Source organism: Lontra canadensis, unplaced genomic scaffold, assembly GCF_010015895.1.
Source record: "Lontra canadensis isolate GAN:19392208 unplaced genomic scaffold, GSC_riverotter_1.0 scaffold57, whole genome shotgun sequence".
Taxonomy (NCBI): domain Eukaryota; kingdom Metazoa; phylum Chordata; class Mammalia; order Carnivora; family Mustelidae; genus Lontra; species Lontra canadensis.
In genome coordinates, this window is record NW_022631051.1 from 7,111,492 (window position 1) to 7,131,246 (window position 19,755).

Consider the following 19,755-nt stretch of genomic DNA (forward strand, 5'->3'; position numbering starts at 1 on the left):
CATGTGATACATAAAGAAAATGTCTTCTTAGCAGGAGTTTTGACATTATTAAAATTCTTGGCACCCTCATGGTATTTAAAAATATCCCCAGAACAGGGGCACCTGGGTGGCCCAGTCATTTAAGCATCCGACTCTTGATTTCAGCTCAAGTCCTGATCTCAGGGTCCTCATAGAGCCAGGTCGGCTCCAAGCTCAAAGCAGAGTCTGGTTGAGATTCTCTCTCTCCCTCTGCCCTTCCCCCTACACGTGCTCTCTCTTGTTCTCTCTCAAATAATCTTTAAAAAAATATATCCTCCAAACATAAGATTGCATAAGATTAAATAATTTAACACAGAAAAATATTTATTTACTCTCCTTAATGTCTTTCACTCTTTACAAAAGTTATTAATTTTTATATTATAGATAAGCACAGAGAACCACCTTTGTGTTATGTCTTCAAAGTTTTTCTTTAAGGTGTGCAAAACATGATCGTCTTTGCTATTGTTAAAATTTTCAATATTTGGCTCACCTAACAACTATCATAAAATTGTTCATTCTTAAATTATTCTTAAAATATGTTTAAATCAGAAAACTATAATTATTATCTCCATCCAACTAAATAAGCCATCCTTAAAGAAATCCTTTAAAAAATACTCTTGGAAGATTAATTTGTCACCTAACATCCTCGATTTGAAGCAGGCTCTAAAGGCAAAGGAAATTGCCCAACTCCACTCAAATTTATGTAAAATTTACCTGTTATCTCTTAAACCTCAAATTGGGAACATGTTCACTCTATTTGAATATCCTAAGAATTACAATTAGGGAAAATTAAGATTTCCAAAAGTTAAAATATAAGATGTTTTACACCTATTAAGTTCAGTGTCTGAAATAACAACAAAAAAAAAAAATCAAGAAATGAACTCAAATATTAAATATACGGCCTTGATACCCTATAAGACTTGAAAATAAATTTTACTGCCATAAAATAGCCAGCCTGCGACAAGCCACTGTTGGCTAACCTTCATCACTGGCTACCATCACTTAAGATGAATCCACCTCAGTTCCTACCTTTTGCAGATCTAACTAAAGAATTGTAACCGAAGTGCAGGCACCGTGAGCTCCACAGAACTCACTTCACCATCACACTGGAATCAGACCTGATCTTTTCTCATCAGTCACTGAATTCCCATCCTCAGAATTGCCCTCTTTTTGGTAAGAGCTTTTTGCCTATTTGACATCAGGGGCCCCTGGGGGGGGCAAACACACACAGTCAATAACCCCCCTCCCCTCTTTAAAAAAGATTTTATTTATTTACTTGATGGAGAGATACAGCGAGAGAGGGAACACAAGCAGGGCGAGTGGGAGAGGGAGAAGCAGGCTTCCCACCAAGCAGGGAGCCTGACTCAGGACTCAATCCCAGGACCCTGGGATTATGACCTGAGTTATAGGCAGACGCCCAAGGACTGAGCCACCCAGGTGCCCAATAACCCTTTCTCTTGATGCCTGGCCAATCCACAAGGCTCTGAATCAGAGGAGACAAGACCATGACATTCAGGGTCCAGTGTTCAGAAGACAGGTGGATAGGCAGAGACCTGGGCACATGGAAGAGAGAGAAGAGAAACAAGAGAACATTCGGAGAGAACATAGACATAGCCTTTCATTTGTCAGCGCTGTCCTAGGTACTTGGTTTACATCCTTTCATTGACTCCTTCCCAGTATTTTTCAGAACATGGGGTGTCTGTCATTTTTCAGACTGAGAAACAGAGGCTCAGAGAAGCTATACAATTTCAACTTGTCTTCGTCTTATCACTAAGGAGGATTTAAGCCAAGTGTCAATCCTTGTCTAATTAACCCCATAGTCCTGGTTCTTCCCTTGCCTGTCAACCCTGCTAGAAAAATCCTGGAAGGCCATAGAGGAAGGGAGAGGGAAGAGAAGGTGAGGAAGCAGTTCTTACTGAAGGCAGGCAAGTTCAGTGGGGAGGGCACAGCTTGTCTGGGCATGGTCCGTTTTTGTCTAGGAGAGCTCTACGTGGAAAACCTGTGATTCTGAGAGTCTAGAAATTTGTTGAAAACTCTGTTTGAGGGGAGACAGCCATACTTTGTGTTTATGTAGCTGCTGTCAGACCAAGCTCTATGACACTCTAGAGAAAAAATGGTGCAAGGGAAAGAATACATGTTCGTCCTGGACTCATGAAAGGAAGACTATCAAGAAGACAAGAGCTGTGATATTCACTGAAGGGCATGTTCAGGAAGCAACTGTGATTTAATTAGTTTGACTAGAAATACACACCCAAGAATGAGTGCATCCATGACAATGGCCTTTCCTGAACACCTAATAGCTTATTGCCAGCACAGGAAACAGGAACCCTAGGAGCCCACATACCTCCTGCTGCAGGCAGTGGGGGGTAGGGGTACACAGCAATCCAGTGAGAACTGCAGCCTGGGGTCAGCCCTGAGCTCCACACACCACAGATGAACTGTAAACCTCTTAGGTGTATCCCTCCCTGTGTTGTTTATTATTTAAGGAGAAAGAAGAAAGTGGGTGACCCCCCAAAAAAAATCTTTTCTTATGTTTTCATTGAGAATCAAGAAGAAATGCCAATAACTGAGCCAGGAATACATGGGTGGGTAGGTCTATATGGTAATAGTTAGAGAACGTTAAGATTTTCAAAAATTGTCAAACTCCTCTTGGGCAATTGCCAAAAAAGAAACCTAGAAAGCAATGAAGTCAAAAGCGATAGAGAGAGATGAATCAGCACAAAAACCAGCCATGAGTTTTCTTTGACATTGGAGTAAACAAAGGCCAATGCTATTTTAAGACAGGAAAGACTGGGCACATTATGAAACAGCCTTGGGTTACTGTAATATTTGAGTGCCTTCTGGGAAATGTATAAGGGGAGAAGGGCGAGAAAAATTGGTTGAAATCAGAATAAAGAATAATGAAAGAAACAGAGTCACCAAGGACTATTAAAATCACATTTCAAATACATTCTTTTTAATAAAATGCATTTTAAGCATATTCAAATTTATGAGAAATGATTCTAGTGTGGCACGTACTTGCAAAGATATTCTAAACAGAGTTTGAATAGCATACTGTCTCTCACTGGTAGACCAGCACTACATTTTTTTTTTTAACTTTAAAAAACTTTTATCCTAAAATAATTTGGGGTTGAAATAAGAATTGCAAAATTAACTCAGAAAATTCCCATGATTACTTCAACTAGCTTCTCAACGTCCTGCATAACCTCTGCAGAATTCTCAAAATTGAAAAATTAAGTTTGGTACAATACTCTTAACTGTCAATTTTATTTGGATTTCACCAGATTACCATTAACATTCTTCTTTCATTCCAGGGACCCAATCCAGGATGTCACAATGCATTTAGTTTCCTGTTTTCTTTGTCTTTTCCATTCTGTGAAAGTTCCCTAGACTCTCCTGTCTTTCATGATTGTGATGTTTTGGAATAGCCAGAGCTACATTTAAAATGTACTTTCTGGGGCTAGATCTAATATGCAAATCTGAGTATTGGAACAGATAACTGATCAGGGTCATAAGAATAAGATAATCCCTGCTTTGTTCCCTTCTAGGTAGTAACTTTGGGTGGTCACCATTATTCTAAAGATAATTGCTCAAAATATTTTGATATCCAGTTTAACAATGCCTTGGGGGTTTGTGCCTCATCCCTTCTGATTAAGCTCCATGATGGGAAACTGTTGCATGTCAAGGGTGGTTTTAATGTTCGTACATAGCCCAAGGTGTGCTTGGGGTGGGGGTGTTGAGCAATGCTAGTGGGGGGCCTAGTACAGTCCAACTGTGTGGCAATGCAACAGCAAGAATGAGGACATTGAACATTATTGCTAAAGAGGTTTGTGGTCATTGATGATAAATTCCAGGGAGCTGGTGTTTTCTGGAAAATATTGGCTCCCCCCAAACAAACCCCATTTTACAACTCTACATCTTCCTGTAGCCTTATAATCTGACCTTTAACTGTCTCTCCTGCCTACAATGAACCACCAGCCACCAGTGAGGGAGTGCTACAGCAGAGTGTCAAGCCTGGTTCCAGCTAGGAAGGCTTCACGGCTATCATCTATCCTGACTTCAGGACCCAAGGCCAACAAGAGTCAGCATTCCGCTGGCCGGGGTAATTCAAAAGACTTTTAAAACTGGAAGTCTCAAAAGAGTGAGAGAGGAGGAGTAGATAGAGGTTTTGAAGTGTGGGAAGCTCATACCCCCACAGTATCCCCACAGCCAGGAGAGAGCAGTACCCCTACAGGGTACCCTCCACCCCCAGCCTGGGCTGGGACTCTTAACTACACACACCTGAGTTTTTGTGCCCCCACCTCCACCCCGCCAAGGCACCTTGTCCTTGTCTATGTAACAGAATGGCCCAGCTAAAATCTCATGAGGTCTACAATGTCACTGACATGCTACATTTTGATAAATTCAATGTTTTGCTCAAAAATAAATATTTTCCTGGTTCAAATGTTGTTATGTAATTCCAGGTCTCTACCATTTCATTTAGCTTCAATTAATAACTCCACATGTTTAGGATTTTCCTTACAGGCATGTCTGACCATAAACAATGGGTGGCAAAATTCCTTTGGTTCCGCAAAGCTGTACACAGCTGATTCTCAACCAGATTTGACCACACATTTTGTTTTTTTTTTTTTTATTATCATCCCCAATAATGATGCGTGTGTGATTCTGTGTTGGGAGCAGGGCTGGAGAGTCATAGAGATGTGAGGATTACAAAAACCTAAACCCTCCTCCATACCAGCTCTTGTGAAAAACCCTCAAATACCCACCACGACCCAAAATTATTTTCCTCTCCTTTTCTAACAGTTCTTTGAGATCAAGTGTGAAATGATTTACGTGTGACAGTTACGAAGGGCCCAGAACAATTCAGATGTAAAAATTCTGGTGTGTTGGTTAAAAAAGCAATGCTTTACAGTCATGTCTTCTAATATTGAAGAAAAAAAACATGTGCAGAAATTTTATGGTAAGGACCATGAAAATACTTCTCAGGCTTGAGCACCTCATATTCTGAATCATGTAATTGAGGAATAGAGAGTTTCTGTGACTTTGCAAAGTCGCATAGCTCATTATGAATAAGGCCAAGACTCACTCGTGAGACTTTCAGACCAGGGCCCTTTCCAAAACACTTGCAACGCAGACCGTCCAGCAGGGGCACATCCTTCAGTGGTGATGCCAAAGAGGAAGGCTGCTAGAGGCAGGTAGAGTCTGGGGAATGCGAAAGGAGAAAAGAAATGGCAGGAGCAGGAACCACTCAATGTTGTGCAGATCTATAATTCATTTCCATGGAGCTCTGGTTCAAAATTGTCAGCTTGTTAAGGTTCGACACTCTTCCTCCTTCCTGCACCTGTGGCCAAAACTGCTAACAGAGCGTATTTGACCACAGCAGAAAACAGATCAATTTGTGTGGTTCCAGGAGAGCTGAAAAACATTTTAAAAAATCATATGCACTTCAAGGATGATGCTCCGGGCAAGCTTTACCACTATCAAATGCATTTCTCCTTCTCTAGTCGCTGCAGAGCAAGTAAAATTTATTCATCCCCATGTTGATCAAATTCATGTTTTGAAAGTCACAGGGCATGGAAGTTAGACCTGTGAATTTTATCTTCAAACACAGAAAACCCAATGGCTAGGAGATGCTCGACCTAACAGAATTTTCCCATGTCTGAGATACTCAAGAGAAAATGTTCAGCCTGTGAATTTCCTTAACTAATCAATTAGCAAATGTTTCTTCAATATTCACTGGATGCTTTAGTCCTTGCCAGACAGCCAAAGTATAGTGACTGGACACAACTCTGCAGCCAAAAAAACCCCTCCAATTCAAAATATATATATATATTAGGGGCACCAGGGTGGCTCAGTCAGTTAAACTTCTGCCTTCAGCTCCGGTCATGACTCAGGGTCCTGGGATTGATCCCAGCATCAGGTTCCCTGCTCAGCAGGACCCTGCATCTCCCTCTCCTCCCTGCTTGTGCGCTCTCTTGCTAACTCTGTCACTGTATCTGTCTCTCTTTCTCAAATAAATAAATAAAATCTTCAAAAATAAATAAATAAATAAATAAATAAATAAATAAATAAAGTGTGTGTGTGTGTGTGTGTGTGTGTGTGTGTGTGTGTGTTTATTTTAAATACCTATTACGCATTAGGCAGTAAGTGAGTGCTAAGGAGATCAAGAAGGATTACACCAGGTCCCTGAACTTGCAGATACATGGAAGGGAGGAGAACAATCATACAACTAAGTACAAGACTCTGTGACAATATGAACCAAGGGCCAGGTAAACACAGAGGGAACACTTCATTCTGCCTGGGAAGGAGAGTTGAAGAAGGGGAGACGATCTCACAGATGTCACATTGTTCCAAAGGTCACAATAAACAATGACACAGAGCCTTCCAGCATAAATGATAGGGGAAATGGGAGGGAGTATATGGGGACCAGATAAACAGTCCTCAACTTCCAACAGGTCTCATTCCAAAGCTTCTTTGGAAGTTGACTGGAACTCCAAATCATCTGCACATTGAAACTATGTTGCTCCTAATGTGCAGATCCTCAAACCAGACTTTGACTAATAGCAATGCCTGATTTCTGAGGCTGGAACTAATCCTCAGACTTAGGATTTATTGAGTGTTTACCATGTGTCATGCACCGCACCAAGAATTTGGGTGGCAAAAGCACTGTCATCTAAGCCTTGCAAGTGCTTGGGGCTAGGTCATATTACTATCAACTCATTTTTTCAGATGAAACTTTTCCAAAGAACAAAGGGGTTAAACAGCTTGATTAAGGTCACATAGCTAGTATGACAGGCCAAGATCTGTACCTAAATGACTTGACTTTAGAGCTGGGGTACTTAATCAAAACAGGTTCCCCTTGGATGTCAGAAACCAGATAATAGGGGCACCTGGGTGGCTCCGTGGGTTAAGCCTCTGCTTTTGGCTCAGGTCATGGTCTCAGGGTCTTGGGATAGAGCCCTGCTTCAGGCTCTCTGCTCAGTGGGGAGCCTGCGTTCCCCGCCCCCCACCCCACCTGCCTCTCTGCCTACTTCTGAACTCTGTCAAATAAATAAATAAAATCTTAAAAAAAAAAAAAGTTCACCATCTTTAATTAAAAAGAAAGAAAGAAAGAACGAACAAACCAGATAATACAAATAAAAGAAGGAGGGGGGAAGGATTTTTGTGTTCTGTTTTCCTTGTGCTTTAGGTATTGGAATACATCCTGGTAAGCCCCTAAATGCCCAGGGGTATTATGGCTCCTTAAAAAAAAAAAAAAAAAAAAAAAAAAAGATCCCTAGGATCTACACCATACCTACATCCAACAATTAACAACGATGTCTCCCCAATCAGTTAAAATTTCCACTCCATCCCAACTAGGTGAAAAAAGGAAAATACGCTATTTGAACTAACTTATATTACCATGTGAATGACAGACAGTCATCTAATCTTTCCACAAATATTTACACTTTAAATGAAGATACTTATTGGCCAAAATAAAGCGAGGAAAGTAAAATGGAAGTGTGGTTGGCAGGTAGAGGCTCCTACATCCAGGAGACCTTGTCTGCTATTCTGATATTCTGAGTTAAGAGTAGTTAGGGCTTTTCTCAGCATCAATTACATTCCAGCCTTCACTCAGCCAAATCAGGCTGCCATTCCACCCGCAATACTGTGCCTGGCCATCAGCCCAGAAAGTTTGTATTCTCATCATGGTAGCAAGTAGATTCTTTTTTTCTAGTTGATAGATGGCCCTTTTGGCCACTTCTTAACAAGTCCTTCATTCAGGGTTCTGAGTCTATAAAAAGGCTCAGGCCTGGGAGGTAATTGAGGGGCCCTGACTCTGGATTGACTCTGGGATTCCCTGACTCTGGGATTCAAGTCAGACTTTGGTTCATTTGAACTACAACTCCTCTGTGTATACAGATCAAGTCAGAATTTAGTACACTGCCTATCTATTTCTTCTAGGGACACCAGGTCCAACAAGCCAAAGGTCAAGTTCTCCTCAAGTCAGACTATTCTGACTACTGCTTTGACTCCACTGTCTATTATGGTAACCACACCCACCTTGGCTTGGGCAATTAAGTGGGCCATTTGGTGCCTGGGACCCAAATATCCCCATTGTATTTAAGGATCCCCAGTCAATAGTAGTAGTTTCTACTACAATATTTGACCTACAGGGAAGAGCAACCACAGAACTCTTTGAGAATTTTGAGGGTCTTCTCACAAATTTATTTCTCAGTTGTGGAGAACCCATGTGTCCTCTGGACCAGGTGCATGAGCTGGTCTTACATGATAAATTCACTCTATCATTCCAATATCCCTAAACCTTTGGATCTCTTCCACTATAGTGTACCAAGACAAGACTGGCATTACAACTTCATTTAGCGTAGGTCACCTTTTTGTCCCTGTCCCAGCCAACCAATCAACCACATAAACAGAGCCCTTTCTAACCCCTAGAGAAACAACACTGAATCCAGAATTTCTTCTTAGTGGTTCCATATCAATAAATTTGGCCAGATCTAACCTTATGTTTCTTCTTTATATTATCCTATACCCTTAAGCTCCCATTCCTGCATATGTTCCTCAAACTTCTGTCTGTATAAATTGGAAAACTCAGTTCTTTTGGATTTTCATGAATCACACTTTGTACTTCAGAGCATGCTGGAACCTGAGTCAAGTTATAGGTCTGGAAACAAAGTGGAGATGGCAGACATATCAGCAGTGTCTGCAAGAGGAGAAAGAAACTGATATTTGATCTTCATTCTCTCCTTCTCTATCACTGTAACAGAACCATCTTCCCCCATTGTTAACTGAGCTCATTACCAGCCAAACTAAAGACGTTTCCCAGACTTCCTTGCAGTGGAATTGGTAAACAATATTATTAAACTCAAGCTAATGGGATCTGAACAGAAGCGATTCATGCAACTTCAAGTTGTGTCCTTAGAAGATGAGGAAGAACTGTCCCTCTATGTTTATTTCCTCCATCCTTCAACTTGATGTAAACATGGGAACAGACTACCTTCAACCCCAGGGATGACTGCAACACCTGCAAGGTAGCAATGATGATTTCCCCATGTAACATCATAGAGTGTAGTTAAATATCTTCTTTCAATCACCTACATCTTGACTATCATGTGACAGATATAAAGCTTATCTTATCTAAACTTCGTTAGCCTGAGTAACCTGTATTTTAAAAAAGGACTTGCAAAGAATAAAATTGTCTTCGACTGAAACTGGCTGAAAAGGTTCATCTATCCACAGAGAAAATAATCTACTTGCTCCCAGGAGAAGAATACAAATTCCGTGTGCTGATAACCAAGCACTCACTGTATGGAACAGAATAGCAAAAGTGGTTTGCCTGATTTGACTGGGGTGAGACTGGAATGTAGCTGATGCTGACAAAAACCCCACGATCTCCAGAATCAATTCTGGAGAGCTTTGAGCAGGCAAAGTCACACCTGGCTCAGCACTTGGGAAGGATGGAAAGAGACCAAGAGGCCAAGATGGAGGTCTGAGGTTCTCCAACACTATAGGACGTGCAGAATGTGAATCCAAGACAACTCTTCTATTGAATGAGATGAAAGATTACAGACAAACCTAGAGGAACATCTATGAACAAGATATTTTATTTGCAAAGCTCTTGCACCTGAGGGTCAATGACACCAACAGTATCATTGTAACTGTACAGGTCAAGGAGAGGAAGGAAATTCTGCACTGAGCTCATGAGAGCTGGCTGTAGGGGGAGGATAAGAAGCTTGGTGTTAATCAAACCAAGTCTAAAGCAAGGAGGAGGCAGGGAGTGAGCGAGAGAGTTCAGAGTTGGAAAAAATACAGGAGAATCCATCTGAGTCTGGGTAATAGAATAAATAACTCCTTAAGAGAGCAGTTAATGCCTAACAATGAAATTTTCAAAACAAGAAAAAAAATTTCCAATAGCATCAAAAACAATGAAATAATTAGGAAGAAATTTAATGATGAAATACTAAGAAGATGAAAGATATCTATGCTGAAAATGACAAGATATTGATGAAAGAAATTAAAGGTGACACAGATAAACAGAGTGGTATCCCATGTCCATGGACTGGAAGAATTAATATTATTAAAATGTCAATACTGCCAAAAGCCATCTATAGATTCAATGCAATCCTTACTGATATTCCAATAGCATTGTTTACAGAAGTAGGTAAAACACTCCTAAAGTTTATAAGAAAGCAAAAAAGACCCTGAATAGACAAAGATATCTTGAGAAAGAACAAAGCAAGAGGCATCATGCTTCTTGATTTCAAGTTTTACCATAAAGATATAGTCATCAAAACAGTATAGTATTTGCATAAAAACACTCAAACAGATGAATAGAACTGAATTGAGAGCTCAGATATAAACGCAAACACACACAGTCAACTAATATTTGATAAGGGACCTAAGAATGCTCAATGGAGAAAAGACAGTCTCTTTAATAAATGGTGTTGGAAAAACTGGATATTCACATGTGAAAGAATGAAACTGAATCCACATCTTATACCACTCACAGAAATTAAGTCAAAATGATTGAAGACTAAAAGACAAGACCCGAAGCTATGAAATTTCTGAAAGAAAACATAAGAACAAATCTCCATGGCATGACATTTGGTAATGAATTTTTGGATGTGGCACTTAAAGCATAAGGAACAAAACCAAATAAACAAGTGAGATTACATCAAACTAAAAAGTTTTTGCCCCGAAAAACAACAACTACAACAACAACGAAGTGAAATGACAACCTATTAATATCCAAAACATATAAAGAACTTTACAACTCAACAGCAAAAAATCAAATAACCCAATTAACAAATGGGAAAATAACCTGGATAGACATTTTTCCAAAGAAGATACACAAAAGGCCAACAGGTACATGAAAAGCGCTCAACATCACTAATCATTAGGGAAATTCAATTTAAAACTACAGTGAGATAGCATCTCACACCCATTAGAATGGCCATCATTAAAAAGACAAGATAACAAATGCTAGCAGGGATGTGAAGAAAAGAGAGCCCTTTTGCCTGTTGGTGGGATTGTAAAATGGTGTGGCCACCATGAAAAACAGCATGAAGGATCCTCAAAAAAAAAAAAAAATTAAAAATAGAAAAACTATATTATTCAGCAACTCAGCTTCTCGGAATATACCTAATGATAATGAAAACACTAACTCAGGAAGATATTTGCACCCCACTTTTATAGCAGCTTTATTTACAGTAGCAAAGACATGGGAACAACCTAAGTGTCTATTGATGGATGAATGTATAAAGAAACATACATATACACACACACCTATACACACAATGGAGTATTATTCTGCCATTAAAAAATGAGGAAATCCTATCATTTGCAACAATATAGATGGATCTCAAGGGCATTATGCTAAGTGAAATAAGAGAAATACAAAACAAATACTGTAACATTTCACTTATATGTGGAATCTAAAATAAAATAAAATAAAATAAAGGCAGGGGATAGGAAACGGGTGAATTAGAGGAAGCTGGTCAAAGATATAGCCTTCCAGTTGTAAGATGTACAAGTATTAGAGATGTAATGGACAGCATGATGGCTACAGCTAACACTGCTGTGTGACATACAGCAAAGGTGTTGAGAAGAAATTCTGAGTTCCCATTATGAGAATTCTTCTCCTTCATTCTTTACTCATTTTATGGTATCTATATGAGAAGATGGATGTTAGCTGAACCTACTGTGGTGATCACATATATTGTGATATATATAAGTTAAGCCATCATGCTGCGTGCCCTTCATTTATACAGGGATGTTTGTCAGTTATTTCTCAATAAAACTGGAAAATAAAAGTAAAATAAAAATAAAAGAGAGAGCAAAGTCTTAGCAACACCTTCACCCCCAGATGACTAGTGAAATTGTAACAGAAAGCGGGAACTAACCACATAGATAGATAAAAAAAGATCCATTCTTCTTTATAAAATGTATCTAAAATTTGGAATTCACATACCAAAACGTTTAAATATGTCCATCCATAATATCCTCATTGAAGGCAGAATCGTGCCTACAAGTTCATCAAAGAAGATCATTCAAAAGTGACAATTGGAAAACTTCACCATCCCGATAGGATAAAATGAAGCAAACAAAAACATGTATATTCTGCAGGAGACTTTAAATGTATTTTTTAAAAAATATTTTATTTATTTATTTGACAAAGAGAGATTACAAGTAGGCAGAGAGGCAGGCAGAGAGAGAGGGGGAAGCAGGCTCCCCACTGAGCAGAGAGCCTGATGTGGGGCTCGATCCCAGGACCCTGAGATCATGACCTGAGTTGAAGGCAGAGACTTAACCCAGAGTCACCCAGGCCCCCCTTGAAATGCATTTTTAAGGACTATTACATGTAGTTTTCCAAAAATCTACCAATAAACAGAAAAGATACAAAAAAAATTTCTTATCACTCTTAAATTTTAAAAATGATTTAGCTAAACAGGCCATGCCCATTAGATAATCACTGGGGAGGTCACAATTATGAAATTGTCAAAAATGTCTAATGTGCTCTTTGCAAAGATCCTGAGTATGTATCGTTCTTGATCCTACCATGTCCTGATGGATCTGAAAGGCCAAGTGGAGGATCTGGTGAATGGGATAAGCCTTATATAAGCTTATCTCTTACAGCCAAACATTTTGAAAATGTTTTCCAATACAGCTTTGTGTTTAGCCTCAATTCAATGATATACTTGTTTTATTGTGTATACCTGATTCCATGTCCTCAAAGCAAATGTTTAAATCTACAGCTCTTACAAAATTTAAGTTTTTATATTATATATGTTATGTAATCATATACTTCTTAATCGACTGCTCTTAAATATCTAGATGTGCCTGTATTATTTTAAGTTTTCCTGAATATTTATGGGAAAAGTTATAATATTATATATTGTTACTGTGCAACTTCTTATACAATTACAGTAGCATAGGAACTAAAAGGAAAATGCCTGTGTAAAAGCAGATAAATAAGTAAAATCATATTCAATAAATACCATGAAAATGGTGGTATAGAGTCAGAAAGTCAAAAGTAGGCACTGTCAGCACAGGTGGAGGGAGACCCTATTATTTAACCAGAGAATGCAACGTGCATATGTAGAATATCAAGCAAAACTGGTGTGAAAAATCCTGATAACTAAAAATTCTTCCACAACACACACGCCCACCCACCCACTTTCAATGGTGTAATTTGGTCGTAGGAAGGTATAGAGTTGCTCTCATGTGAATCCCACCTACTCGTATCAGTATCCTTATGACTCACGTCACTACTGGTTAGTCTTAATTTCTACCAACACATTCCTCAAGCATCCCTGCTCTTCTGCTCATCTACATAAATGCAATAATAATACCTCCCACTTTGAACACTTGCTGAGTGTCGGGCATTACACAAGGTGTGCACAGCACTATTTCCCACCTGCCCAAGGAAGGAGACATTAAAAAACTCCCTTTTACAGAAAGAAAAGGAAGAAGTACAAACAACTCAATGATCACACAGTAAAGGGCAGAGCGAGGATGTGAACAGAGATGTCTGAAACTGCCAAGTCACAACCCCTTTTCCCCGAAAGTGAGGTACAAAGAAGCCTGCTTATCACTAACTATGAACAAACATATTTTCCCTGCAAAGCAACACAGCCCATGCCAAACCCAGAGGCTGAACACACAGTTCCAGCTCCCACAACCCATGTAACAAAATGACCATGTCCATCTATGTTTATAAAATATTTTTTTAAAGATTTTATTATTTATTTATTTATTTGATAGAGATCACAAGTAGGCAGAGAGGCAGGCAGAGAGAGAGGGGGAAGCAGGCTCCCTGCTGAGGAGGGAGCCCGATGTGGGGCTCAATCCCAGGATCCTGGGACCATGACCTGAACCCACTGAGCCACCCAGGTGCCCCAAGATTCTATTTCTTAAACTGAGTGTTAAGTGCATAGGTGCTTGTTGACCTGCTATTCTGTATATCTCACACACGTTACAGATTAGCTCATATCTAAGATTTAATAATATAATAAAATACCTTTTTTTAAAGACTATTTATTTATTTATTTGACAGACAGAGATCACAAGCAGGCAGAGAAGTAAGCAGAGAGAGAGTGGGGGGGAAGCAGGCTCCCGGCTGAGCAGAGAACCCGACATGGGGCTCAATCCCAGGCCCCTGAGATCATGACCTGAGCCAAAGGCAGAGGCTTAATCCATTGAGCCACCCAGGTGCCCCTATAAAATATTTTATTTCAGAATTAAACTATCTATTTCTAATCTTCCCACTATTACTTTTCTCCTTTCCAAAAATGATAAATAATATCTATCTACATAAAACTAAGAAGGTGTAACAGAAAAGAAATAACTTTGAACACTGTTAATGCATCCTTCAACAGATGAAACCTCCTTCCACCGAGAGCTACAGCAGGGGCAAGACAAAGGGGAGACCTCTGATGAGGCATCATCTATAATTCTTTGAGTGTATGTCAGTGTGATTTCGAAATAACACATGCCACATAGGGAGAAATGTATTATGCTGTAGAGAAAAAAAATTATATTTAGATAGCTACACCCATACATATTTCAAAAGTAACACCGTGGCTTTGCTCTAATTTTTATCCAGTATCTCTAAAGGGAATTTTAGAAATCATTCCAGGATTTGCATAATTAGACAAGTGTGATTTTTTTTTTTTTTCTCAGAACACTAGTTGGTTGGTTAATTCTTTTTGTGTGCTTTATAGTCTCCTGTTCTGCTGGGTTCTCTCCTAAGCTCTGGCCACTTCATTTAAGGGAAGCAAAAGGTAGTGATGCCACTGTGATTTTGCTCTTCCTGGACCAATCTGTCCTGTCTAAGCCAGCTCCCCTCCCCTGCCCTGAAAATGGTTAAGTTGCATCTTTAGGCAAGATGTTAGGAAACGCCAACCAGCACTGGAATGCATGGGTCAAGGGCATGTGAATTAAAATGTACAATTCCAGTTTTGACCCAGAAACAGACTCAAATCATAGACTTAAAGATGGGTGGGACAGTACAGTCATGTTAAAAGAAAAAGAGTGTAAAAATATTTTTAAAGCACTCAACAACGATCAGATAGTATTATAATTATTAGAGATTTCATAATATAGAATATTTTTGTCTGGCTCCCCCCCCCTACTATGTAGTATTTGTAAGAAAAAAGTCAGAATGGCTACTCAATAATCATAAATAATTCTGGAAATCTTTAAAGTGCCCAGTTTCTGCTGATGTGGGAAAATCTGTCACTGGATATTCATTTGGGAGGGTAAACCACCATTTTATATTAGATCGTAGTTTTTATTTTGTGTTTAACGCTCAAGAGCCGCAGAACACCTGCATTAAAGAGAGAAAAACCTTATGCATCTGTTTAAACACAATGACAGTTAATCTGAACATCTATCATTAGGCAAAATGACTAGAGCAGATCTGTGCAGAAAAAAATTTCAACATCAATGTTAGAGAAATGTTTTGTTTTGTTTTTAAATACACAAGTTTCTGCAAAGGCCTGGCTTTGAAGGTTGCCTTGCCCAGATATAAAAATAGATGGCTAAAATGTAAAAATCGATTGTAATGACAAACAGATCATTGCACTCTCCATAACCAGGATATTACAGAAACCTGAATATTTGTTTTAGTAGCACCGTGGGAGTAGGCAGACCTGAAAAACCCTCCAATAACCTTGAAAATAACCAGTTCTTGTTGAAAATTGAATGCCCAAAACAGGCGACACCAACCCAGTCCCTTTTTGTCCCTACAATTACAAGGATCAGAAGGCGTCTGACAGTCGCTGGGGAGTGGGTTGCCTTTCCTAAGTAGCAGCCAACAAGTGAGGGGCTACTCGGGATCAGGCCTCTGGTCTTCCCAGGAGCTCTCACTCTAGCTCTCTTGCACGCAGGGGACGAGGTCCAAGGTCCTTGTGCTTCACATTTCCTTAGGTCGGCTTTCCACAAGGGTGGGGGAAGCAACAGGCTCCAGTCCGAGCTGGGGGCTTCCACCGCACCCCGACCCACCCCACCCCCCATACAGGTTAGCCTTCCTTTTGTTAGCCTGGAGGATGCGTGGGAATCCAGAAGCCTAAGCAAGAAAGGAAAGGCGGCCCAGGACTCTGGAGCAAGACGAGGGGCGAGCCGGGGCTAGCAACTGAGTCTCTGAAACCAGCTCTCCTTCCAGGAAGGTCCGGTCCCGCGAGCTAGCCACGGCGCGGGGTCTCACGGAGCGCCGAGGAACAAGTCAGAGGGTGGGAGCCAGAAGCCCAGGGCCGTGCGGGTACCCGGTCCTCAGGCAGCGTTCCCGGCTCCGCCCTGCACCCCTGGCAACCTTCGCGCTGCTCGGGAGTCTCCCGCGGGCGCCTCGGGCCTCGGCGCACAGGACCTAGGAGTATGGTGCGCCCCTGCCCCTCTGGAGGGCGGAGCTCAGAGCAGTCCCATTGATGGACTTTGCGGTGTAGACCACCAGGGATTAGACGGAATGACACAACCCGGGCCCCCGCAACCCCGGGGGCATCCCGGGCTGCTGAGCTGGGTTCTGCCAGGGCCGAAGCTCAGGGCGAGGTGGGTGGCCAACAGCCGGTAATCCCTGCTGTCACAACACTCAGCTCAGACTGGATCGAACAGGCAGCAGGTAACCACCTGCCCAACCCTTCCAACAGTCTTGGTGAGCTGCTACCCGGAGAGGAGGCGGGGAGGAGAAAGAGGCTAGGGTGGAGGAAGGAGTGGAATGGGGAGGTGGGGAGAGGGGACACCGCGGAGAGAGGAAGAGAGTGCCTTCTGATCCTCTTGCCACTCCCCAGGCCTCCTGCCCCGTCCGCACGGACAACCGCAGATTGGCCCTCAGACTGAATGCCCCTTGTAAACTCCTGCACTGGCTTCCACTGGGCAAACAGTAAACGTGCCAGGCACGGTGCCAGGAGCTTCAGATACTCAAGACGATTCCCCAGACCGTATGTATGGAAGGCACCAGCACAATCCCGGCGCAGTTTTCCCCATGTCGCTCTCCCAAAGCCTTTTCCGTTTTGAAATTTAAGCAAGCTGGTTGAGAGAGACGTCCACGTAAACCTCGTGCACGCTGCGCTCCTCACCTCCGGGAGTGGTTGTTAAGGATGAAGATCCTAGCAAAATGGTCCTGCCTCGAAACTCAAACGGCAAAGAAAGACCAGCACATGCGCCCCGGACCCCTCCGGCTGCCCGAGGACGCTGTGTCTTCTCCAGGGACTATTTTCACCCTGAAAGCCTTCTCTGGCTTTCCGCGGAGGTTTCTGACAACTTAATACTCTACTACAAAATCCTTCCAAGTAGCTGGGATTAGACCCTCAAGAAACACTCTAGAGCCTCCCTGTCGATTACTTGCGCAAATAAAACACCTGGCACAGGTATGATCTTGAGTCCTGAACCTCTAGCAAACTGCAGAAAGGTGGCTTTTTTTTCTGCGAAGGTCATGCTTTTTTGTAAAGGCAGCTGCTGCTTGGTAAAAGGTGTTCTGTTTTCTAGCTCTGGTGGGGTAAGCGATAAGTAAGGCGCTGTCGGTCTTTCCTAGAAGTGGGATTCAGGGTAACAGGCACCTTCTATTACAAGAGCACCTCAGAAACTCTCACTCTAGGCAGGGTGCCAGTCTTTAGATGTAACACCCAGTTGTTTTTAACGACCCGCCGGCCCTGCAGAAATAGTGAGATCGACTAAGAGTCGAAGACCTCCCTTCAGGCCTTCCCTTAACCCTCAGCGGTCCCAGGAGTCCCAGTTCGGCTCTCTAGACCTTTAAAGATCTGTAAGGGCGGGCGCCTAGACGGCGGAGCTGCGTCTTGGTTCTCTATGGCCCCAGCATCCAGCGCTTTTGTAGTACGGGCTTTTGCGGAATAAAAGAAAGTGAGCAACACGAGGGTACTGTTTCCCTGCACCTTCTAACTTCTCTTTTTAGAACAGCCAGAGTCCTTCCCTTCTTCCCTCACAATTGCTGGGATACGGGGTGGGGGCGAAATGGCTTCGGTACCTTCTGGGTACACCAGGTGCTTTGCGTCTGCGGACGCAGGGGGACTCTGGTTCGATGCTGCGCTATACCTGGGAAGGCAGTCTACGACCGCCTTCCAGGCAGATTGGCATCCCTCGTGCGCAAGTCAATACTCTACGAAAGAAATTCCACGTGTAACTAAATTCAACACAGAGTCTTGAGCACATGCCAAACCTGGCAGTCAGAACCCTGGACCGTTCTGCGAGACCCCGGTCGTGCGCCCCGGCGCGGGAACTGAGGGAGCCCAGCTGTGGCACTGGGCGACAGCACGCGTCTGACTCCGCTGGTACAGGAACAGAGGCGCGGTCTTCCCCAACCGCGTTCCAGAACGCTATAGCCCTTAACTTAGGTTTGCTCGGTAGCCTGGGCCCCTCCCCAGGTGCCCCCTCTAGCCTCCCCAAGTAACCACGGCTAGCGGACCGCACTCACCTACTGCCAGGCAGATGGGGAGCAGCAGCCTGAAGATGAGCCCGCACACCACTTCCGAGGCCATCGCGTCAGTCCGGCGAGTCCAAGCACGGGGAAGAATTTCGAGGGTCCCTAAGACTGGGGCGTCAGGTCCATGTCCACCTAGGGCCTCGGGCGGCGGGCGGCTCGTAGCCGACCCAGCATCGCCTCGCAGAGGGCCGCCGCGCTGGCCGCCCCGAGGGCGCGCTCCCCGGGGTGTGGGCCGCCCCTCACCCGGCTCTCGCTCGCCCCTTGCAGGTCTCTCAGCCGCCCTTGGCCGATCTCTCCCCGACGCCTCGCTGGGCGCTCGGCCTCCCCTAACCAGGCTCTAGGTAGCCCCCTCGCCAAGCGCCCGACCCCCCCACGACCCGCCCATGAAGTATGGAATCCCCAGTCCGGCGGCGGCGGCCTCTTCAGCAGGGAGCCGGGGCCAGAACCCTGCACGGGGCACTTCGGAGGGTCCCGGGGGGGCGGCGCAGCGAGGAAAGGGGCCAGGAGGGGCGAGTTGTCCTTTAGCTTGGCTCCTGGAGCGTCGCTCAGGGACGGGAGGGCAGTTTTCTTCGCGGAATCCCCACCGGAGCCAACTTGCCTCTGCGGCCGGCCGCCGGCCCCCTGCCCACGCAGGCTGCCGCGCGCCGCCTTCCGCCGGGACTCTCGGAGCTGCCCGAGGTCCCGAGCCGCCCCGTGGCAGATCGTTGAGCGGCGGTGCAGCTCAGCCTCTGCGCCCCCCAGATTCGTGCTGGAGAGACCCGGGTGGGAGCGGCAAGGCGCGCAGAACCATCCCCGACTGCACGGGGCTCGAGCTATCGGTCCGGGGGTGGCGCTACGAGTCCCTCCTTCACTAGGAGGAATCGTGCGAGCGTGGGCAGAAATCGAGACGAAAGCACATAGCCAGTGGGTCCAGCTCCAATTCCCTCCTCCACGGCCTCAATTTAAAAAAAAAATAAAATGAAAACCAAACGCCGTCCGGATGCCAGCGCGCCCCCCGCCCGCGGCGGTGCAGCCTCGCCCTGACGGCGCAGCCCTGGCTTCCCCGCGGGCGCGCACTGCTCTGCCTTCAATGAAACTTTCGAAGCCTCACTCCGGGGACGGGCGTGCCCACGGACCAATGGGACCGCGGCTCCGGAGACGGCGCGCGGAGAGCCCGCCCCTGCGCTATAGCTCTCGAGTCCGGCGCGGAGCACCGAGGCGGCGAGCGCGCCCCCACCCGCGGCGCCGGCGCGCAGGGAGAAGCGCGGCCTCTCCCGCCGCGTGGACTTTTAAGCGTCGGCTTGCCCCTGCTCGGCGCCTTTCCA

The 19,755-nt window shown here is 43.9% G+C and overlaps 1 protein-coding gene across 2 annotated transcripts in view; it reads right to left on the reverse strand.

Moving 5' to 3' along the window:
* The window catches only part of PIEZO2 (piezo type mechanosensitive ion channel component 2), a 458,183-nt gene extending 438,702 nt beyond the window's left edge, over nt 1-19,481 (reverse strand). For both annotated transcript variants that reach the window (XM_032875773.1, XM_032875772.1), the window contains exon 1: nt 18,443-19,481. In XM_032875773.1, coding sequence (XP_032731664.1) covers nt 18,443-18,506 — 64 coding nt within the window. In that variant the 5' untranslated portion in view covers nt 18,507-19,481. The remainder of the gene's footprint in view (nt 1-18,442) is intronic.
* Between the last annotated feature and the right edge of the window lie 274 nt (nt 19,482-19,755).